This window comes from Gouania willdenowi, chromosome 5 (assembly GCF_900634775.1).
Source record: "Gouania willdenowi chromosome 5, fGouWil2.1, whole genome shotgun sequence".
In the NCBI taxonomy this organism is placed as follows: domain Eukaryota; kingdom Metazoa; phylum Chordata; class Actinopteri; order Blenniiformes; family Gobiesocidae; genus Gouania; species Gouania willdenowi.
Genome location: NC_041048.1, coordinates 33,185,122 through 33,208,983, shown reverse-complemented (window position 1 = coordinate 33,208,983; position 23,862 = coordinate 33,185,122). Strand labels below are relative to the sequence as shown.

General features: G+C 37.8%; 2 protein-coding genes across 4 annotated transcripts; one reads left to right on the top strand and one right to left on the bottom strand.

Annotated features, from left to right (window-relative positions):
• Window positions 1–1,110: 1,110 nt before the first annotated feature.
• On the bottom strand, window positions 1,111–6,757 carry LOC114464091 (F-box only protein 2-like). The gene is made up of 6 exons (XM_028448163.1): window positions 6,668–6,757; window positions 6,132–6,197; window positions 4,040–4,163; window positions 1,822–1,914; window positions 1,616–1,748; window positions 1,111–1,514 (listed from the first exon to the last, which is right to left on the bottom strand). The coding sequence occupies exons 2-6, from the start codon at window positions 6,166–6,168 to the stop codon at window positions 1,326–1,328; spliced, it is 576 nt and encodes a 191-aa protein (XP_028303964.1). The 5' UTR covers window positions 6,169–6,197; window positions 6,668–6,757; the 3' UTR covers window positions 1,111–1,325.
• On the top strand, window positions 4,680–23,862 carry LOC114464092 (F-box only protein 2-like). 3 transcript variants are annotated; one of them, XM_028448164.1, is made up of 9 exons: window positions 4,687–5,203; window positions 12,115–12,251; window positions 12,327–12,390; window positions 18,929–19,006; window positions 19,478–19,543; window positions 21,481–21,604; window positions 23,065–23,157; window positions 23,231–23,363; window positions 23,465–23,862. In XM_028448164.1, the coding sequence occupies exons 5-9, from the start codon at window positions 19,507–19,509 to the stop codon at window positions 23,651–23,653; spliced, it is 576 nt and encodes a 191-aa protein (XP_028303965.1). In that variant the 5' UTR covers window positions 4,687–5,203; window positions 12,115–12,251; window positions 12,327–12,390; window positions 18,929–19,006; window positions 19,478–19,506; the 3' UTR covers window positions 23,654–23,862. The 3 variants fall into 3 exon arrangements, with proteins under 3 accessions (XP_028303967.1, XP_028303965.1, XP_028303966.1); XM_028448166.1 differs by lacking the exons at window positions 12,115–12,251; window positions 12,327–12,390; window positions 18,929–19,006 and having other exon boundaries at window positions 4,680–5,203; XM_028448165.1 differs by lacking the exons at window positions 4,687–5,203; window positions 12,115–12,251; window positions 12,327–12,390 and having other exon boundaries at window positions 16,863–19,006.

Below are 23,862 nucleotides of genomic sequence, written 5' to 3'. Positions count from 1 at the left end.
TCAGTTTTGACATCAGAGGTCAATCTGTTTCATGTGGTATGCTCAGAACATGACTGGCCACAGCACGCTGATGTTTGTTTTTATATTTTTTGAGGAGCAAAAATATCTGCTGGGGAAACATATTAGCTCCTTGAGGGTAAGAGAGAGAGATAGAAACATCATACACTTTAAGTTAGACATGAACGCACCAGCAGGGGGAATCCTGCATGCTTCATTGAACCATAGACTGTAGAGACGGCACTGAACTATGTATCATTACTTATGCAGAGCGGCGTTCAAATGAACAGAGTGGGAATGAACATAACACTACAGAGTTATTCAGCATTTCTAGTAACACACATGCCAATTTAAAAGGCACATTAAAGTAAAAGTTGGGGAGAAAGTGACTGTTTACATCTCACGGTGGGCACCGTTATTTTGCTAAAACGTCATTCTGACTGAGTCGGGGTGCTTCGATCCAGCCTGAGTTCCCGAGTCGGGGTCCCGAGCTCAGGGGCCGTTTTATTGCACTTTTTCGATTCGTTCTGTCAATTTTTCCGGGTTCCGAGTGCAATCGAATGCAACACACACACACCTCTATATCCCATCATGCTCTGTAGATTTTCATTTTTTATCACTAAGCTTTCCTTTATTATTTGATGTACTCAAGATGTAATTAGCCTTAGTTTAGTGAGCATAACGCTCTGTAGTGTTGTCTGTAACTATGAACTTGTTGATAATAATAAACGTAATAGTAATAAACTTAACTATTTGTGGTTCATGTATTAATATTGTCTTGCTATAGAGGAGTAGATAGTTTGACAATAATTCACACCCTGAGCTATTAATTAATTAAAGAGCTACTGTAGCACCCCAAAGGTTAAACATATTAAATCATAATAAAACTTACAAAACACTCTACATCGTCTACTATTGCCTGATGTAACGCTCTACACTCTGGTCTTTGACGGTTTTAATCTGACACTACTAACTTTAGCAGTTTCTAACTTCATCGTTTATTTTTATTAATGTTACAAACCACCACGTTCTTTGGGTTTTAATATCTGAATGTGTGAGTGAGGTGTGGGTTAGTGGAGAGGATAATAAGGATGAGGCTGGGACTAATGAGACTTTTTCATTCTTGTTTTTATTATTTAACTGATAGCTCCCATGAAATCAATTCATTATAACTGATTAATTGATTTTATTATTGATTCATTCATTATTTCTTACAATTCTACAATTTCATTGAGCAGATGCTTTAATCCAAAGCGACTACTACATGAGCACTTGCTCAGCATCCCACAGTGATAGCCCAGGTTGGATTTGAACCGGTGACCCTGCGATTACAAGCCCTCTTCCTTAACCGTGGGGCCATCACTGCCCAGAGGGTCCTTCAGAGGGTGAAAGAGCTTAACAGAGCTTCCAGTAACCCGGACCCCATACCAGCCTTTCCAAAACTTGGTATCTTTTCCTCCATGTTCGAAAGAGACAAAGCGCAAACCTCTGCCGTAGTGAGAGAATGTATGGATGACCTGAAACAAGAGCAGAAAATTAACTTTATAGAATGACTGATGTCATAACTTTGTCAAAAGTCAACAATCCACTCTTGTAAAACCTAAGATGACTTTATAACCTGTGTCCATGGGCTCTTTTCGGGATTCAAAAATTGCTGAGGTGGCTCGAATCTGGCAATGACCTCCTTATTCTCATTCAGCAGATGCACAGTGATCTGGTAAACAGAGCCACAGTCCTTCCTACCAGAGTACCTGCCAAACAAGCGTTGTTTTAATCTCTCAGCCTCTTCTCTGATTTTAGGAGCAAATATTGTTGTGGTCTTACCAGTCCTCCACAGCAACCACAGGCTCAGAATCCAGCTGTTCAGCAGAGTAGCCTTCAGCCAACAAGTCGATCAGCTGACTCTTCAGACACAGCCTGAGAAACAGTTTTACAGAGTATATTAATGTACAGATTTAACTTGTTTTTCATTTGGGAGAAGATAACAGAAATAGTGACTCAAAAACATTTTTTTTTTCATATAACGTATAATGACTACCAAATATTAACAATAATGGTAGTATGATCCCTTCCAAGTTGAACAGTGATGTTCCCTAAAAGTCAACTTTTTGCAGCTTAACTGTGGTGTAGAGTGAAAGATGCTGAAAAGAACCTACAAAGAATTTGCCATGTGACTCACACTCATGAAATAAAACACTTGGGCTACGTTCACACTGCAAGCCTTAATGTTCAATTACGATTTTTTTGCTCAGATCCAATTTTTTGTTTGTCCGTTAACAATACCATTTAAAATGTGACCTGTGTCAGATTCCAGTGTGAACGGTTTGCGGCTCCAAACTGACATGCGCACTGTCATGTTTGTCTCAAAGTTTTTGTGGGAGCCGGTGAATGAATGAGCAGGTGCAGAGAAAGACGATGATGAAGAAAAAGAGAGCCAAATGATGTTTTGGCTTTTTGTGGTGCAGATTTGCTTTTAAACACAGACCATATACGATATGAACCTTCAAGCTTTGACCAGAACCCGACGGAGCAAAACTAAAACCGACAGGTCTGACAGACATTAGGTATTGATATTCGTGCCCAACCCGAAACAAACATTTAAAACCTTTTTTTTCTCTCATATGAATTACATATTTACACTGGTTTTAGTGGTAAGCCTGCTTTTATTAACAAACAACTGTTAAAGGTGCAGTCTGCAACTTAGAAAAGTGACTTTTTGTCATATTTGCTAAAGCCGTCACCATGTAAGGACAACTTTACATCAAATTAGTAGTTTATGTGAAAAAAAAAAAACAGCTTTTAACAGAGTATGTTATATTTCTGTGATGTTGCTGTCTGACTAACGATAGCTTGTTAGCTCCTCTGAGGGAGGGACTTTAGAGAGTTTGGAGGCAAGGCAAGAGAGCAGCGGGGAGAGAGGGATCTGAGAGTTGCAGACTGCACCTTTAATGTCAACAAAACAGATCAGCGCACGAGGAAACATGCGCACGTCATATACAAACAGGCGCGCAGTGCACGCATGAAACAGTGGATCTATTTACATAATCCATGTATCAAATATAAGGCCACTTTTGCCTGTGTGAACGCAGCCTTAATGTGAGAGGTTTTAGGGTTGGTCCTTAGCAGTGCTTGTAGAGTAGCTAGGTTAGGTTAGTTCTTGTATTCTGTTACACTTCCAACCTTGAGAACTGCTTTTCATTCAGCCTTGTACGTCATTTACACTGTTGAATAGCACAACCTAACATCGTCCTGTAACTGCTGACTTTGTAGGGTTCTGGAATATACTTTGGCAGTAGAATTGCACATGGACATGTTACATCAGTGAATAAAAAGTTTAGCAAAATGTTATTTTAAGTGGACTTTACTTTGATCCTTTAAAGTTGTTTCATCCTATCATTGTGAAGCATAGTTATCAAGCGTTGGATTGTTCATCTACTAACAGGGAATGTGAACTGGGTTTAAACTGGAGCAAGACAAGTTAGTTTTACCGTACCAGTGGTGTGTTGTAGCAATAGTATTCCTGCGGGTTGGTTTTTATGCTATACTTCACTTTCCACAAAATTGAAAGAAGATGAGAGCACACATTTGCTGCACATCTAAGGGCATTATATGCACTTCATAGCCATTAAAACAATATCAAAATGGGTTGTTGATAGACTTATGTATTATGCATAATGTATACTGTATATAGCTGTCCTGCTTGATATTGATGGCGACACACTTTGGACTTTGTTACCTGCCACTTTTAATCCCCCTGTTTGTTTTGTCAGTGAAAACTATTAAACATTTTTATCAGTTTTTTTACAACAATATCTAAAAGCATTTTTGTTGATTTTAGTACAGACTGAAACTAAATGTTGTGCAGAAGTATTATACTTAAAATATTTTTTTAATTGGTAGCAGACACTTTATTGTAATCCTGTATAAACTCTCTGGATTACTTTTATCTTGTGTATGTATGTAAAATATTTCTTTATTTTTGACCCAAACTATATCTTCATATACCATTGCCTTGGAAGTTCATTACAGCAAAAATACTCACTGAAACGAGGTTGCAAAGTATTTTCTCACTCCAACAAGTTTAATGTCATGACCAGAGCCTCCAGGTATGTCTTCCACCTTCCATCCATCCCCTCCTTCCATCAGCTTCCAGAACTCCAGCAGCTCTGTGAGGAAAATCTACAGTCACCTACTCAATTCATTGGTTATCATCTTTGTGAGTCAGAATGACGTTGTCAAATGTGGAACGATCTGGCTGTCAATGGTATGGAAACCCAGTATGTAAATATGTATGTAATACTTTGATGTGATGTGTTCATGCCTGTGTGTATTTGTGTTTATTAATTGTTGCGTTAAGATTGATTTCTGGGTGTGAATACTATAAACAGCTGAGTGACAGACTACTGGGCTGCGGGGATGGCTGATTAAGGACAGGTACGGGTGCGCTCTGCAGAGGGTAGAGACAGGAGGAACTGTAAGGAGGAGACGCACACGGATGCACAAAGAGGCCAAGGATTACGCGTGGAAGAGCAGCCTTCACCTGGACCTGCACCAGAATGCTACGGACGGATGAGCGGGGACCAGGACGGACGGAACGAAAGATTACCGTACAACGCCCATGACAGTTAAGTTGAAGGGAAGTGTTCAACTTACCTGTGTGGGTGTGATCTCTACCTGTGTGGGTCAATCAGAGGGTGACTGTGTTGCTTCCTTGTAGCAGCCAGGAAGAGGATCGCGGACTCTGTGCCGGACGTGAACTGCAAAGCTCTGCGCATTGGAGCTACAGAGCCTTGAGTGACAGATCGATTCGCCTGCTCCACCTGAAGCAGCACGATCCCCGTACAACGCCATGACCAGATAAGTTGAAGGGAAGTGTTCAACTTATGCGGGTGTGTGTGATCTCTACCTGTTTGGGTGGTGATCAGAGGGTGACTCTGTGTTGCTTCTGTCATGTCTCCCCCATGTGATGATGTGGATGAGGGACGGGGTGGATGAGGGATGGGACCCTGGGAGAACTAAGGAAGAAAACCAGCTAAAAATGGGCTGGTTAAGGTATATAGGTAAAGGTATATAGCATCATGTTAAGCAGTCAATACACCTCACTTCATCACAGCAGACTGGAAGAGGACCATGGAGGGATGACGTGCACTGGACTTCAGAGCAGCGCGAGAGAGACAGGTGGAGTTTCCCCCTTATGACTCGTAAGGTGAGAAAAATCCAACTTGCCCGTTTGGAGCTGACTTTTATCCCCCTCATTACTCAGAGCCATGGTTTAGTAAGATAAAATGGCTCAATGGGAAAAGCGGAAGGACTGTTGCTCAAAACAAGGCTAACTATTAATACATTCTATATCTTTGTAATATTTATGTGTAACAAACGACAGAAAAAGAGAAAAGTCACACTTTAGACTGTCACATTTATTAGTGATATTTGTAACGGAAGTGTAAATGTAAATTAAAGCTGCAGCGTTGAACGGGCCCTCGCAACCACACGCGTGTCGGGACGTGGCGCACGTTGAGGTGTGTTGCATGTTGGGGTGTGGCAGAAATTTTAAGGTGTTGAGACGTAGCTGACCATTTTCAAGGATTATATCACAAACTTTCCTGCAACGTTCTATGCAAAAATAATGCCTATAATTTATTTTTACCCATAGGTGGCGCTATGACTATGAATGACGGTTGGGTTAAACCATAACTCACTTTTTTAACATACAAATTAAAACTGCTATCATTAATTTGAATCTACTTAGCTCTACAAACTCTTAATTAGTTCCATAAGCATAGCACATCATCCAAGTGAACAGGCTGCTCACTGTGTGTGTGTGTGTGTGTGTGTGTGTGTGTGTGTGTGTGTGAGTGTGAGTGTGTGTCTTTACACAATCAACACATGGTCCCATCTTTACAACAGACTCTGTTTCTGTTCAAATACTTATACTGTCATTCTACTCCACATGCACGGACACATTACAGTCAGGAAACATCAGCAACAGCATTAAAACACTCAAATCAAATACTCACTTTCCCCACAGGGAACAGGTGCAGATACCACAGCACACACACACAGTAGAGCTTTAATCAGGCCAAAAAATGAAGACCCGGCCACATTCTTTGACATGACTGTAGTGTAAACCTTACCTTCCCCACTGGGATTCTTTAGGAGATTTCTGGCCATGATCACAGCTCACACACAAAGGGCACTGCCTGCAGAAGAAGAGAAAATTAATTCTTATTATAGATCAGAAAAACTAGAAAAGCTCATGCTTTTTACAAATGCAAAATGACAGAGGATTAGCTCGAAATTTGTAAAGTTCATTTATCAGCGTTATATCAGTGTTTGTAGGCAGTAGTTTATACACATTGACCTGTTTAGAGGTTTGCTGTCCTATTGTCCTCACATATAATTTTATTGAGTGTATTAAATCCCCTTCAGTATAGTAATACAAGAAACACAATAGCTACAGCTGATATTATTAGCTGAATTAAGCAAGAATTAAACTGTAGCGCAGCGTTTTAAAGTGTCATGATGAAGTGAAGCCAAAAAAAACGTTTAAAAGGCTTCTGCCAAACATGGACAAATAACTTAAACACCCTGTTACTCTGTTCCAGACATAGAGGGAGGTTTATGTTCACAACCACTGCTATATATATGCTATGTAAAACATGGTACTCACAACAGTAGAAGTCCAGACAGGTGCTCCTGATTCCTCTGTGTAGTTCTTCTGCAGGGTACTGATCTTTCAACTGGGCAGCTTTTATATCCAAGTAGCACACAGAAAGAGGAGGAAGAAGGAAGCAAGATACGTCACCTAGTTTCCACCCTAATAAAACATTACTTATTAATTTGAGTCTTAATTGTAGTCTGTTCCTAGGAACAGCAGGTAATGACTGGTCAGATGATTTCACCATAAAGGTGAAGATGTGAGTAAAACTTCTAAAACTAATTCTCCTCCAGGAAAGATCTTAACTGCAGCGTAACAGCTTTACAACAAGTGTAAAAATTAAAGGCAATTTGGTCAAAAAGGGCCTTAGCAGTAACTTAGCACTGTTTGAGTTATTTACCAAGTGACAGAGGAGTAATAAAATGTTGAACATTTTTAATCAGACAGTAGATTTTTTCCAATCCTTAACAGAAATGGTAAAAATAAATACATGAAATTGCAGAACCTGATAACCGTAACCAGGTGTTGGACCTTCAGGGCCTTCTCTGCTGGCCTAAACAGATTCAAAGTTGCCTCATAATCTCATTCAGATTTGTCCTCATAAGAAAATAAAGGAGATCAGCTTGACTCCTCGCTTAAAAATCTATCATTACATCCATCACATTTAGTTTTTAGCCAATGCTCACTGAAAAAAATAATGCAACCTTAAGAGGGACACAAGCCAGTGTTGTCCTTGTGCTGGTCCCAAACCACAGAGGGTTGTATCATGAAGGGCATCCAATGTAAAATGTACGCCAAACTAAACATGCAAAGCACTGAAAAAACTTTAATACTAAATCAGTTGAGGCCTGAGTCATCAAGGCTCACCATCGGTGCTGTTGATCTACAGGGTACCGGTGGAATTTGGACTACTGTTGGTCGAAGAAGGAGATGAGCAATTCCTGACCAGACCCACAATTCCTTGCTGTGACAACATTGAAAGGGACCCGCTCATACGAGCATTCACAGAATCTCACGATGACTGAAAACGCATCCACCGCTCTGTCATTCAAGAAAAAGGGATCAGAGACAATATGTTTTATTTAACATATTTCATTTACCTAGGAATGCTTTGTGCGGTTGTTGATTTGTATGCGTACAATGTTATGTAGGCCTATCTTTTGCATAAATGTAACAATTTCATGAAATAATCACGTTGTTCTGACGAACACACGCACTTTCACTAGGTGACGCAATAATCCGACGGCGGCAAAGGTTAGCGAAGTCTAACGTGGTGAAAAAAAAAACTACAAAGTTCTGAAAATGGACCACTAAAAGCACATTTATAACACTTTCCTCTGTGCCTCTAACCACTGATATAATCTTAAATATCACAAGGTTTTAATTTAAATCAGAGGAAAAAAGGCTACGAGAAACAAAGTGAAACTAACAGAACGTCAGTTGACAATGGTCACTCAGAAATCAATATTTATCCAAAATAAGTATGATTTAATGACATTTTTACATTAGATATAGGCCTACATAACATAGGCATGAGCGGTGTTGAAAAAAAATCGATTAGGTGATATATTGCGATATTAGATCGCGCAATTCTCGGATCGATTCAAAATGCATCCATATTGATTTTTTTTAAATAAAAAAATATATATATCTATTATTATTTTTATTTCTTTTTTTGTAAGCTTTTTTAACCAAGAAAGTCTTTTCCACTGCAGGAGACTTTGTAACAGCACAAAGAAGTGTGATGTTGACCAGCTTGTGTTTTTTCAATAAAATCTAAAAAGAAAGTATGAACTTTCTGCATTTATTTGTTGTTCTAGGCATTAACCTCAGTTAAGTTGCACTAAAGTCATGTTGCACTAAAGTCAAAGTTGATTTAAAAGCCACAGGCGGATTGTATGTTATTTTTTTATTTCAAGTTGTTGGCACATGGTATGGTAAAGCCAGTGTTTTGAATGTAAAATATGCCAATAAAATATATTTCATACATAATGTTCTCATGAAGGTGTACACATTTACAGATTAGTTGTTTCTTAAGTCATATATATAAAAAAAAAAAATGGCAATAGTTGCCTTAAACTTTAATATCGAGATCTATCATATCGTATCGTGACCTGTGTATCGGTAAATGAATCGTATCGCCAGATGCCAGGCAGTACACGCCTCTAGTAGGCATACAAGTGAATAACCACACAAAGCATTTCTCAGTGAATTAAATTGTAGCTCAGCATTATCTGGTCTAGCATTACTCCTCTCATTCTTCAACCAACAGTAAATTCCACCGGTACCCTGTAGGTCAACAGCATTGGTGATGAGCGTTAAGTTTGGCATGCATTTTACATAAGATACCCTTCATGATACAACCCTCTGTGGTTTGAAACCAGCACCAGAAAGACACTGGTTTTGCCCCTTTTAAGGCCGCATTACTTTTTGCAGTGAATATTGACTAAAACCTAAACGTGATTGATGTAATTGAAGATTTTTAGGAGAGGAATCTTATTTTATTTTTTTTGATAGGGACAATGCACATTAATGAGCATCTCCATTGAAACAACAAAAACAGACGTAAATATGCTGGATTATAGCCACAGGGCTAATTTACATCCGTAGTCCCTAGGCAGATGACAGAAATACAGAAAATACAACAAACAATGTAACAGAATTAATAAGTACAAGAAAAGTAAAAGACGAGTCACTCATTGCTCACAAGACTGGTGTGCTTTAACTTTGGTTTTAAATATAAGAAATGTGGGACATTCTTTTTTGTTCTACTTCCTTCTACTTCTCCTGTGAAGTGTTAAATATTGATAGCCATCCTCATGAGTTCCTAGGAAAAAGAACAACAACAAAAAATGACCTTTGTGTCGTGATTCATCTGAAGTACAGTGGTATGCAAAAGTTTGGGCACCCTTGTAAATGTTCATGATTTTGCTTAATAAATAATTGGTTGTTTGGATAACAAATTCCAGTTAAATTTATCATATAGGAGACAAACACAGTGATATTTGAGAAGTGAAATAAAGTTTATTCGATTTACAGAAAGTGTGCTAGAATTATTTAAACAGAATTAGGCATGTGCATAAGTTTAGGCACCCTTGCATCTTATTGATTTTAATACTCAGCACTAATTATTGGAACTCAAAATTGTTTTGGTAACCTCAGTGATCCTTGATCTTAGGGTCTGGATTCTGGTGGGAGGTATTTTGGACCATTCTTCTCTGCAGATCATCTCTAGTTCAGTCAGGTTTGATGGTTTCCGAGCATGGACCGCCCGTTTTAAAGCACACCATACATTTTCAATAATATTCAGGTCTGGGGACTGAGACGGCCATTCCAGGATGTTGTACTTGTTCCTCTGCATGAATGCCTTAGTAGATTTTGAGCAGTGTTTAGGATCATTGTCTTGTTGAAAGATCCAGCCCCGGCGCAACTTCAACTTTGTCACTGATTCCTGGACATTGTTCTCCAGAATCTGCTGATATTGAGAGGAATCCATGCGCCCCTCAACTTTAACAAGATTCCCAGTGCCTGCACTGGACACACAGCCCCACAGCATGATGGAACCACCACCAAACTTTACTGTAGGTAGCAAGTGCTTTTCTTGGAATGCTGTGTTCTTTTCCGCCATGCATAACGCCCCTGGTTATGCCCAAATAACTCTATTTTAGTTTCATCAGTCCACAGCACCTTGTTCCAAAATGAAGCTGGCTTGTCCAAATGTGCTTTAGCATACCTCAAGCGACCCCGTTTGTGGCGTGTGCAGAGAAAAGGCTTTTTCCGCATTACTCTTCCATACAGCATCTCCTTGTGTAAAGTGCGCTGAATAGTGGAACGATGCACAGTGACACCATCTGCAGCAAGCTGATGTTGTAGGTCTTTGGAGCTGGTCTGCAGGTTGACTGTGACTGTTCTCACCATCCTGCGCCGCTGCCTTTCGGAGATCTTTCTTGGTTTTCCACTTCGGGCCTTAACTAGAACTGTGCCTGTGGTCTTCCAATTCCTCACAATGTTCCTCACAGTTGAAACTGAAAGCTTAAATCGCTGGGATAGCTTTTTGTATCCCTCCCCTAAACCATGATGTTGAATTATCTTTGTTTTCAGGTCATTTGAGAGGTGTTTTGAGGCTCCCATGTTGCCACTAATCAGAGAAGATGCAAAGAGGAAACACCTAGAATTTTCCTACTTAAATACCCTGACTCATGATTGGATTCACCTGTGTATGGAGATCAAGGATCACTGAGGTTACCAAAACAATTTTGAGTTCCAATAATTAGTGCTAAGAGTATTAAAATCAATAAGATGCAAGGGTGCCTAAACTTATGCACATGCCTAATTCTGTTTAAATAATTCTAGCACACTTTCTGTAAATCGAATAAACTTTATTTCACTTCTCAAATATCACTGTGTTTGTCTCCTATATGATAAATTTAACTGGAATTTGTTATCCAAACAACCAATTATTTATTAAGCAAAATCATGAACATTTACAAGGGTGCCCAAACTTTTGCATACCACTGTATGTGTTTTTTTGAAGAAGATAAGATAAGATGTCCTTAATTCATCCCACAAAGGGCTAAGTTTCAGCAGCAGACAAAATAGAAATATATATACATGGGCCTGTACATAGTACAGATAGAAGAGGGAAAAACATGTTGCAAGAAAGTAAATTGCACAATAAAAACAATAAAACAGAATATATATGGAGAAGTATACAAAAACTATTAAAAACTTAATGTATACGTATACACACTAAACTAGCTGCCTATTGTCTGTTTGTTTGACTTCCTCATACTAAACCTAAATAATAAATCCTTGTTACTAAATAGTGTAAGAAAAGTGTTTGGTGTCATTTATACCAACATTTACCCTTTAAACATAGATAATATTATTCAATTGTGGGCATAGCCATTTTGGAGACTTTAGCCAAGCATTAGTTACCACGTTAGTCAAAGTCAGTGCTTCGCAAAGTGTGTGGCGACGTGACATGCCAATCTTCTAAAATGCCTTTCTTCATTGACAATAAAGATCATTATCGCTAAATAATTGCCTACACGCAAAGAAAGTAACAATGACTAGCCTAAAAATGTAGCAGAAATTAAAAAAGCATTAAATTATTAGACTGCATTGAATATGCAACCAGAAACATAAGTAACGTGGAATTTCATTATTTTGTGTATTTTTGACTACTGAATGTTTACATTTGTTTTTCTATGCAGGAATTTAGTTTAATTTAGTTTTTGAGTTTTATTTATTAAATATATCGCTTGCATTATGAAACATGACGTTACTTTTTCCCTGTTAGTTCATTTCATACATGCAATGAATTTCCTTATTTGTTTTCTTTCTGCATTTTGGCACAGATTGCAAAAATGATTTGTTATTACCTGCATTTTTAAATGTGTTTTTCATACAGGTGATTATTGTTCTTGATTTTGTTCTTTTGTTCTATTGTTCTTGAGACACTGCTTTTGTTTGGATTTACGTTCGGGATGCGTGCAGCCAAGTGACTCTGCTCGACCAACTGGAAAGTCTATATCTTGCGCTACCCGGAAGCGGCGGACACATGCAAGATACGCTTTGGATAATATTGCTACAGGTAGGTTAACTTGTGTTAATGATAAAACTGTCGTGAAAAATCATGAAAGTGATCTAATTAAGCAATAACTCATAGGATCCAACTTCCAAATGCCGACCACCGCGATCAAGCCACTCACTATGTGAAACGGAGCAAAGTGGTAAGTCACTGCGTAGCGTTGGCATCAGCCGGTCCTATAGTGATCATTTGTATATCCCAACCTCCTAATTTTCCTTTCAATCATGTTGTCAATGGAATTTAATCAATAATTATATTAGTAATCATGTTCAATGTGGATCAGAGTTATCATTAAGCTATGTTGTACTATGTTATTCCTGGTGGTGTGGCAAAAAGCTATCCATGACAATGCTCGGTGTCAAATTGTGAGAAGAAAAAAAAAAAAAAAAAACACTCCAAATAACAGACATGAACTTCCCCAAAGTTCAGAAAATCCACTTCGGGAGATTCACCAAAGAAAATTACAAATTCCAATGAGAAATGGTTAGTGTACTCTTACTTTCCACTTCAATTCCTTGTTTTTTTGCTTGGTAGCCTTTTTATCATACTTAAAATTTTTCACATTTTTTTTTATATATGACTTAAGAATCAACTAATCTGTAAATGTGTACACCTTCATGAGAACATTATGTATGAAATATATTTTATTGGCATATTTTACATTCAAAACACTGGCTTTACCATACCATGTGCCAACAACTTGAAATAAAAAAATAACACACAATCTGCCTGTGGCTTTTAAATCAACTTTGACTTTAGTGCAACTTAACTGAGGTATATGCCTAGAACAACAAATAAATGCAGAAAGTTAGTACTTTCTTTTTAGATTTTATTGAAAAAACACAAGCTGGTCAACATGCCCAGGTTTCAGTGTACTTCTTTGTGCTGTTACAATGTCTCCTGCAGTGGAAAAGACTTTATTGGTTAAATAAAACTTAAAAAAAGAAATAAAAATAGTATATATATATATATTCTTTTTTTTTTAATTGAAAAAAAAAAATCAATCTGGATGCATTTTGAAACGATCCGAGAATCGCGCGACCAAATATCGCAATATATCACCAAATCGATTTTTTTCAACACCTATGTTTTGCATAAATGTAAAAATGTCATTAAATCATACTTATTTTGGATTAATGTTGATTCCTGGGTAGGAGGTGAGTGTGAGCAACCATTGTCAAGTGACGTTCTGTTAGTTTCACTTTGTTTCTCGTAGCCTTTTTTCCTCTGATTTAAATTAAAACCTTGTGATATTTAAGATTATATCAGTGGTTAGAGGCACAGGGGAAAGTGTTATAAATGTGCTTTTAGTGGTCCATTTTCAGAACTTTGTAGTTTTTTTCAAGAGGGTCCAGCTGCAGAACCTCCATGCCCAGCTCCTCCATGTTCAGCTCTGGAAGTGACATTAGGAAATGAAGAAAAAAATACAAAAAAAACCCGACAGCATAGCCATGTCGGCTAGGCATTTCCGGAAGGTTTATTCGCATTTTAATACCTTTGCTAACCAAAGGTTTCTCTGCATTTTAATACCTTTGTTAAGCGGATTACTCAGCAGTGTTACATTGAAAAAACAAAGTATAATGCACCTCATCAACAACATATAAATTGATCAGCATTTCCGTGAATGATTTCGATCGTTTGGATTTCCTCTAGAGACACGATCGTTTTATTTGTGCTGCAATCCTATCACAACCTCTTTGTTTTAACCTTAAAACAGGGATAAATGTAGGATAAATTCAATGTTTAAAGATTCACAGCATTGTTAATACCTTACAACACATGAAGGTAAAATATTTCATTAAGTCCGTTTTATAACTGTGTTACAGTTAGGTATAGTATCTTTATATACATATATATATATTTTTGTGATTACAGTAATTCTTACAGTCCAGAGCTAATTGTTTTATGAAACAATATCAAAACGTTGAAGACGTGGTTTTACGTTAGACAATTTGCGGTAATGTTTTATGTATAAGGTTATTATTTTTTTAAATTGCAATTTTAAGGTTTTACTAGGATGGTGTCTCATGTGCTCATAATTTATGCACAATTGCATTAACACTAGAAATAATTAACCATATGCAGAATCACATGGCTTGATAATCACTGTATATTGTCTTTATGTAAAAGCACAGCTTATAGCACAGATCTAGTAAAAGTGGACCTCAAGGAATATAGTTATTGCTATATATATCATACATCTAATATTAATGACATCAGTAAAATGTACATTTTGTTACAGTTGGGAATAGGCATACTGTTATTAACCTATTAAGTATATGCCAAATACAAATACATTTGCATTTGAACCACTAAAACTTACCTTGGCGAGCACTAACAGTAAATGTTACAAAAATCCTTGCACAATTTTGTTCCAAAGAAGTATCAAACCAGTATTGTTTAAGTTAAAGGCAAGTAATATGGATAATAATTTGCTAACTAAAGACACAAATAAGTGGTTGACAAAAGGCAATATTTAGTGATGTCAAAAAAAGTACAAATTAAGCTATGTAAGATCAACACAAAACAATATTAAACAAATACAATGGGCTGTAAACATGATGAAACTTAAGGAAGACATCTCTTTTGTGTCTTTATTTAATTTAATTTCAAATCAACTTTATTTATAAAAAGCCAACTAAAAGAAAAAGTCACATCATAGTGCTCAAAACAAAATATAAAATTAAGAAAAAAACAACAATTCCACATAAACAAGCATCAGCTACAGTGGAGAAAAAACTCCCTTTTAGAATAGAAGCTTTTATTGTCATTGTACACATGTACAACATTAAGGTGCTCTCCAAGAATGACATAAATAAAATTTATATATAATAATACTAAAAAATGACTCAGCAAACTATATACATTACCATACACACAATACAAAAAATATAAAGTGACCAGTTAGGAGATTAATAAATATAACTCAGTGTATTGCACTTTGATGTGGATTATTGCACATGTAGTTTGAGTCATGGGAGGAAAAAGGTTATTTTTTGTTCAGGGTTCTCATGGCCCAGGGATACAAACTGTTTGACATTCTGGAGGTGGAGCTTTGATTGATCCGTATCTTCTTCTGAGGGGAGCAGGGTGGGAGGGGTCAGGGAGGATGGCTCTGATGATGGCCCAGGAGAGCTCCTCCTGGATGTGAACACCCAGGAACCTGAAGGATGATACTTTCTCCACCAGGTCACCATTGATGATGAGAGGAACGTAGTCTACCAGGTTCCTCCTGAAGGTGATGGCGTTGTGTGTTTCTTTTGGATATGTGTAGGGACATTTATTCGGAATAATAAGAGGCTACAGTGAGGATATTTGACAATTTTAGACTTTAGGTGAAAGAGTGGGGGGAACTGGTGCAGGCGCAGCTGTTGAAGCAGGTTGGGAAGGAGAAGGAGTGACTAGGATAGGTTCAGTAGAGGTAGGTAGGCAGTGGGCACGGCTGCACATATTGAGGTGTACTTCCATGTGACCCACATCTCTGCACTGTAAAGTGCAACAGCAAATCAACATATCTAAAACAAATGGAAGCAAAATAAAATGATTACTCCAGACAAAAAATAGAACAAGGACAAAAATAACTTGGATAACTAATAGGAGCAATTTTTTTAATCAGCATTGATATCAGATGTGTATTTACAGAATAGGCTGTCTGCATGCATGTGAATCTTACCTTTAAATGCTATTGCATTTTTCACATGGGCATCAAAGTGCTTCTCCAATTAATATAACTTAAATGACTGTAGTTTTGGGCAAATGGGGCAGTGATAATGCTTGCAGCACATTGTGCAGCAGCTCAGGTTTGATGTCTTTTTTGAAAATTGAAACATGCATCTGAAAAAAAAAAAAGTTTAAAACATGAGGCATCAGTGAGTGAACTAGGTTTATTTGTAAAAAGTTGCTTTAATTCTACAACAATACTTCTTCCGTTATTTCGTTTCAAAACCAGACATTTTATAGATATAGAATCAAAACAAACAAAACAATATGTTGCCATTGGTATTTTGATTATCTTAAACTTAAACCAAATCAGGAATACATCGTTTTTTTTGGAATTAGATTTTTCCGTTTTCCTGTTTCTGGTTTTAATTTAATAAAACAGAAAAACAATCATTTTTTTTTAAATTTGGTTTTGAAACTAAATAACCAAAGAACGAAGGGTACACAAATCTGTGTATCATTCGTTTTTCATTATGTAACAAAAATGAAAAAAACACTCATTATTTGATATTTGTTTCCAAAACCAAAATGAAAAAAACGAAAAACGCTTTGTTTTTCAAATTCAAGCTCTTTTGCTTCGGTACGAAAAACGGAAAAAGAACACCTTTATTCGTTTTCTCCGTTACCAATTTGCCAAAGTACGTGACCCGGAAGTGAAGCGTTACACATTCCGCAATATCTTTAGCTCTACAACACTTAGGAGTCTCTAAATCCTCCAAAATGTCCGTGAGGAGGTTCTGTGCGATCTTGTCAAGCCAAACTGCCGTTAGCATAGCCGTTAGCTTCGGATGAGGGTACACTTCCGGGTCACGTACTTTGGCCAATCGGTAATGGAGAAAATGGATAAAGGTGTTTGTTTTTTGTTTTCTGTACCAGAACAAAAGAGCTTGAATTTGAAAAACAAGGTGTTTTCCGTTTTTTCATTTTGGTTTTAGAGACAAACATCAAATAATGAGTGTTTTTTTTGTTTTTCATGTTTTTGTTACATAATGAAAAATTATACACGGATTAATAACACATAAAATTTGGTCAGAGAATGATTTCTATGTAACAGTCGACACAAAACCTTCAAATCTACATTTAAAATGTGTACAGTTTTAATTTACATTATGACGAACCTCTGCTAAATAAGACAGACCATGCCATCCTTTTTTAATGGACAAACAAATAACTCAGACGATATTTTTATATTTCCCAGAGTAAACTGTGAAACCGTTATTAAAACGCACTCGATTACGACTGTTATTACATTCTACTGGCATCAAAATTAACCCTTGCGACTAATTTCAATTGCATGACATAATAGAAAGCTTTAAAATTGTACCTATTTTAAAGAAAAATAGCCCACGTTAGCCCAACCTCATTTAAAAAAAAAAAATGCTGTGTGCTAATGTCGTTATTGTATTTTATATCGACAGATCATCAGAAGAAACTAATATTAAAAGTCTGCAGCTGGACCCTTCTCGTCTGAACACTGCGAACGTAGAGGATTAATAATTTTATCGATAATTTAACATGAACAAAACTCTTTACCTACTATGTTCTGAGAAAGGCTGATGCGAGAAAAAAAACACGTGTACCACTACTTTCTCTTCTAACAATAGAAGAAGAAGAGGAGGAGGAGTAGCTTCTTCTTCTTTGGTTGTTGATGGCACCCAAAATGTTGCATTACTGCCACCTTCAGGAGAAAAGCTGCTGTGCAGGAGTCCATATATGGAGGGTTAGCTACCGGAGCTGGGCATGGAGGAGCTAGGCATGGAGATTCTGCAGCTGGACCCCTCTTGTTTTTTTTCACCACGGCAGACTTCGCTAACCTTTGCCGCCGTCGGATTATTGCGTCACCTCGTGAAAGTGCGTCTGATTGTAAGAACAACGTGATTATTTTATGAAATTGTTACATTTATGCAAAATATAGGCCTACATCACATTGTAGGCATACAAATCAACAACCGCACAAAGCATTCCTAAGTAAATGAAATATGTTGAATAAAACATATCGTCTCTGATCCCTTTTTCTTGAATGACAGAGTGCTCTGTTTTCAGTCATCGTGAGATTCTGTGAACGCTCGTATGAGCGGGTCCCTTTCAATGTTGTCACAGCAAGGAATTGTGGGTCTGGTCAGGAATTGCTCATCTCCTTCTTCGACCAACAGTAGTCCAAATTCCACCGGTACCCTGTAGATCAACAGCACCGATGGTGAGCCTTGATGACTCAGGCCTCAACTGATTTAGTATTAAAGTTTTTTCAGTGCTTTGCATGTTTAGTTTGGCGTACATTTTACATTGGATGCCCTTCATGATACAACCCTCTGTGGTTGCATTATTTTTTTCAGTGAGCATTGGCTAAAAACTAAATGTGATGGATGTAATGATAGATTTTTAAGCGAGGAGTCAAGCTGATCTCCTTTATTTTCTTATGAGGAAAAATCTGAATGAGATTATGAGGCAACTTTGAATCTGTTTAGGCCAGCAGAGAAGGCCCTGAAGGTCCAACACCTGGTTACGGTTATCAGGTTCTGGAATTTCATGTATTTATTTTTACCATTTCTGTTAAGGATTGGAACAAATCTACTGTCTGATTAAAAATGTTCAACATTTTATTACTCCTTTGTCACTTGGTAAATAACTCAAACAGTCCTAAGTTACTGCTAAGGCCCTTTTTGACCAAATTGCCTTTAATTTTTCCACTTGTTGTAAAGCTGTTATGCTGCAGTTAAGATCTTTCCTGGAGGAGAATTAGTTTCGATAGAGGCAGTTTCTGCCAGATGCATTTCACAGACGTTTTACTCACATCTTCACCTTTATGGTGAAATCATCTGACCAGTCATTACCTGCTGTTCCTAGGAACAGACTACAATTAAGACTCAAGTTACTAAGTAATGCTTTATTAGGGGGGAAACTAGGCGACGTATCTTGCTTCCTTCTTCCTCCTCTTTCTGTGTGCTACTTGGATATAAAAGCTGCCCAGTTGAAAGATCAGTACCCTGCAGAAGAACTAAACAGAGGAATCAGGAGCACCTGTCTGGACTTCTACTGTTGTGAGTACCATGTTTTACATAGCATATATATAGCAGTGGTTGTGAACATAAACCTCCCTCTATGTCTGGAACAGAGTAACAGGGTGTTTAAGTTATTTGTCCATGTTTGGCAGAAGCCTTTTAAACGTTTTTTTGGCTTCACTTCATCATGACACTTTAAAACGCTGCGCTACAGTTTAATTCTTGCTTAATTCAGCTAATAATATCAGCTGTAGCTATTGTGTTTCTTGTATTACTATACTGAAGGGGATTTAATACACTCAATAAAATTATATGTGAGGACAATAGGACAGCAAACCTCTAAACAGGTCAATGTGTATAAACTACTGCCTACAAACACTGATATAACGCTGATAAATGAACTTTACAAATTTCGAGCTAATCCTCTGTCATTTTGCAAACTGGTAAAAAGCATGAGCTTTTCTAGTTCTTCTGATCTATAATAAGAATTAATTTTCTCTTCTTCTGCAGGCAGTGCCCTTTGTGTGTGAGCTGTGATCATGGCCAGAAATCTCCTTAAGAATCCCAGTGGGGAAGGTAAGGTTTACACTACAGTCATGTCAAAGAATGTGGCCGGGTCTTCATTTTTTGGCCTGATTAAAGCTCTACTGTGTGTGTGTGTGTGCTGTGGTATCTGCACCTGTTCCCTGTGGGGAAAGTGAGTATTTGATTTGAGTGTTTTAATGCTGTTGCTGATGTTTCCTGACTGTAATGTGTCCGTGCATGTGGAGTAGAATGACAGTATAAGTATTTGAACAGAAACAGAGTCTGTTGTAAAAATGGGACCATGTGTTGATTGTGTTAAAACGCACGCACGCACGCACGCACGCACGCACGCACGCACGCACGCACGCACGCACGCACGCACGCACGCACGCACGCACGCACGCACGCACACACACACACACACACACACACACACACACACACACACACACACACACACACACACACACACACACACACACACACACACACACACACACACACACACACACACACACACAGTGAGCAGCCTGTTCACTTGGATGATGTGCTACGCTTATGGAACTAATTAAGAGTTTGTAGAGCTAAGTAGATTCAAATTAATGATAGCAGTATGTTAAAAAAGTGAGTTATGGTTTAACCCAGGGGTCTGCAACCTTTACTCTTAAAGGAGCCATATTGCCTCATCTCACCTGGATTAAAGTTTTTCCAGAGCAAAAAAAAAAAAGACCTTGTCAATGAAGACAATAGTGTATAAAATAATATACAGTTAAACTTATATTGAATATGTTGCATAAATATATATATTTTTTTAGTTAATGCATTTGAAGGGCTTAAAAATAACTTAAATTCATTAACAGGTGATCTTGTCGTTCAACACATGCTAATCGCTAATTTCTTGCCACATATCAAGCATGTATATTTAACTGGCACATTGTCAGTTAAATGAATCTGTTCCCCACACAATTAAAATCTTTATTTTCTTCCAGAATAGTGTTTTTAGTTGATTTAGTTAACAACTAAGGCTAACCACAGGTGCAAGGAAAGTTAATGGTCTGTAGATGTTGCAGGAGGTGAAGGTGGCCAAGTTATTGTACAATGTGATTTATTTTTAGGTTCACATATTGTTATGTTATGGTTTTATTTGGTGCAAATGTCATTAATCATGAATACCCTCTGTAAGAAAATAATTTAAATAAAATAATATTAAATAATAATTTCAATATTTTTCAAAGCTTTGAGGAGTCATTGCAAAACAGTCAAAGAGCCACATGAGGCTCCAGAGCCGCAGGTTGCAGACCCCTGGTTTAACCCAACCGTCATTCATAGTCATAGCGCCACCTATGGGTAAAAAATAATGATAGGCATTATACAGATACATATTACAAAGATATAGAGTGTATTAATAGTCCGCGATCCTCTTCCTGGCTGCTACAAGGAAGCAACACAGTCACCCTCTGATCGCCACCCACACAGGTAGAGATCACACCCACACAGGTTAGTTGAACACTTCCCTTCAACTTAACTGTCATGGGCGTTGTACGGTGATCTTTCCTTCTGTCCGTCCGTCCTGGTCCCCGCTCATCCGTCCGTAGCATTCTGGTGCAGGTCCAGGTGAAGGCTGCTCTTCCACGCGTAATCCTTGGCCTCTTTGTGCATCCGTGTGCGTCTCCTCCTTACAGTTCCTCCTGTCTCTACCCTCTGCAGAGCGCACCCGTACCTGTCCTTAATCAGCCGTCCCCGCAGCCCAGTAGTCTGTCACTCAGCTGTTTATAGTATTCACACCCAGAAATCAATCTTAACGCGACAATTAATAAACACAAATACACACAGGCATGAACACATCACATCAAAGTATTACATACATATTTACATACTGGGTTTCCATACCATTGACAGCCAGATCGTTCCACATTTGACAACGTCATTCTGACTCACAAAGATGATAACCAATGAACTGAGTTGGTGACTGTAGATTTTCCTCACAGAGCTGCTGGAGTTCTGGAAGCTGATGGAAGGAGGGGATGGATGGAAGGTGGAAGACATACCTGGAGACTCTGGTCATGACATTAAACTAAATGGAGTGACAAAATACTTTGCAACCTCGTTTCAGTGAGTATTTTTGCTGTAATTAACATCTAAGACAATGGTATATGAAGATATAGTTTGGGTCAAAAATAAAGAAATATTTTACATACATACACAAGATAAAAGTAATCCAGAGAGTTTATACAGGATTACAATAAAGTGTCTGCTACCAATTAAAAAAATATTTTAAGTATAATACTTCTGCACAACATTTAGTTTCAGTCTGTACTAAAATCAACAAAAATGCTTTTAGATATTGTTGTAAAAAAACTGATAAAAATGTTTAATAGTTTTCACTGACAAAACAAACAGGGGGATTAAAAGTGGCAGGTAACAAAGTCCAGTGTGTCGCCATCAATATCAAGCAGGACAGCTATATACAGTATACATTATGCATAATACATAAGTCTATCAACAACCCATTTTGATATTGTTTTAATGGCTATGAAGTGCATATAATGCCCTTAGATGTGCAGCAAATGTGTGCTCTCATCTTCTTTCAATTTAGTGGAAAGTGAAGTATAGCATAAAAACCAACCCGCAGGAATACTATTGTTACAACACACCACTGGTAGGGTAAAACTAACTTGTCTCGCTCCAGTTTAAACCCAGTTCACATTCCCTGTTAGTAGATGAACAATCCAACGCTTGATAACTATGCTTCACAATGATAGGATGAAACAACTTTAAAGGATCAAAGTAAAGTCCACTTAAAATAACATTTTGCTAAACTTTTTAGTCACTGATGTAACATGTCCATGTGCAATTCCACTGCCAAAGTATATTCCAGAACCCTACAAAGTCAGCAGTTACAGGACGATGTTAGGTTGTGCGAATTCCGCTATTCGGGCACGAATATCAATACCTAATGTCTGTCAGACCTGTCGATTTCAGTTTTGCTCTGTCGGGTTCTGGTCAAAGCTTGAAGGTTCATATCATATATGGTCTGTGTTTAAAGGCAAATCTGCACCACAAAAAGCCAAAACATTATTTGGCTCTCTTTTCTTTATCGTCGTCTTCCTCTGCAACTGATCATTCATTCACAAAAACTTTGAGACAAACGTGACAATGCGCATGTCAGTTTTCACTGGAATCTGATACAGGTCACATTTTAAATGGTATTGTTAACGGACAAACAAAAAATTGGATCTGAGCAAAAAAATCGTAATTGAACATTAAGGCTTGCAGTGTGAACGTAGCCCAAGTGTTTAATTTCATGAGTGTGAGTCACATGGCAAATTCTTTGTAGGTTCTTTTCAGCATCTTTCACTCTACACCACAGTTAAGCTGCAGAAAGTTGACTTTTAGGGAACATCACTGTTCAACTTGGAAGGGATCATACTACCATTATTGTTAATATTTGGTAGTCATTATACGTTACATGAAAAAAAAAATGTTTTTGAGTCACTATTTCTGTTATCTTCTCCCACATGAAAAACAAGTTAAATCTGTACATTAATATACTCTGTAAAACTGTTTCTCAGGCTGTGTCTGAAGAGTCAGCTGATCGACTTGTTGGCTGAAGGCTACTCTGCTGAACAGCTGGATTCTCAGCCTGTGGTTGCTGTGGAGGACTGGTAAGACCACAACAATATTTGCTCCTAAAATCAGAGAAGAGGCTGAGAGATTAAAACAACGCTTGTTTGGCAGGTACTCTGGTAGGAAGGACTGTGGCTCTGTTTACCAGATCACTGTGCATCTGCTGGATGAGAATAAGGAGGTCATTGCAAGATTCCAGCCACTTCAGAAAACATTGGATCCCGAAAAGAGCCCATGGACACAGGTTATAAAGTCATCTTAGGTTTTACAAGAGTGGATTGTTGACTTTTGACAAAGTTATGACATCAGTCATTCTATAAAGTTAATTTTCTGCTCTTGTTTCAGGTCATCCATACATTCTCTCACTACGGCAGAGGTTTGCGCTTTGTCTCTTTCGAACATGGAGGAAAAGATAACAAGCCATGGAAAGGCTGGTATGGGGTCCGGGTTACTGGAAGCTCTGTTAAGCTCTTTCACCCTCTGAAGGACCCTCTGGGCAGTGATGGCCCCACGGTTAAGGAAGAGGGCTTGTAATCGCAGGGTCACCGGTTCAAATCCAACCTGGGCTATCACTGTGGGATGCTGAGCAAGTGCTCATGTAGTAGTCGCTTTGGATTAAAGCATCTGCTCAATGAAATTGTAGAATTGTAAGTAATAATGAATGAATCAATAATAAAATCAATTAATCAGTTATAATGAATTGATTTCATGGGAGCTATCAGTTAAATAATAAAAACAAGAAT

Bases quoted from the DNA above. Each gene is read 5' to 3' on its own strand.
- LOC114464091 (XM_028448163.1), bottom strand. From the start codon at position 6,168: ATGGCCAGAAATCTCCTAAAGAATCCCAGTGGGGAAG. The intron at 4,164-6,131 runs GTAAGGTTTACA...TTTTCCTCACAG, and splicing joins AAAGAATCCCAGTGGGGAAG to AGCTGCTGGAGTTCTGGAAG. The intron at 1,749-1,821 runs GTAAGACCACAA...CTTGTTTGGCAG, and splicing joins GTGGTTGCTGTGGAGGACTG to GTACTCTGGTAGGAAGGACT.
- LOC114464092 (XM_028448166.1), top strand. From the start codon at position 19,507: ATGGCCAGAAATCTCCTTAAGAATCCCAGTGGGGAAG. The intron at 19,544-21,480 runs GTAAGGTTTACA...TTTTCCTCACAG, and splicing joins TAAGAATCCCAGTGGGGAAG to AGCTGCTGGAGTTCTGGAAG. The intron at 23,158-23,230 runs GTAAGACCACAA...CTTGTTTGGCAG, and splicing joins GTGGTTGCTGTGGAGGACTG to GTACTCTGGTAGGAAGGACT.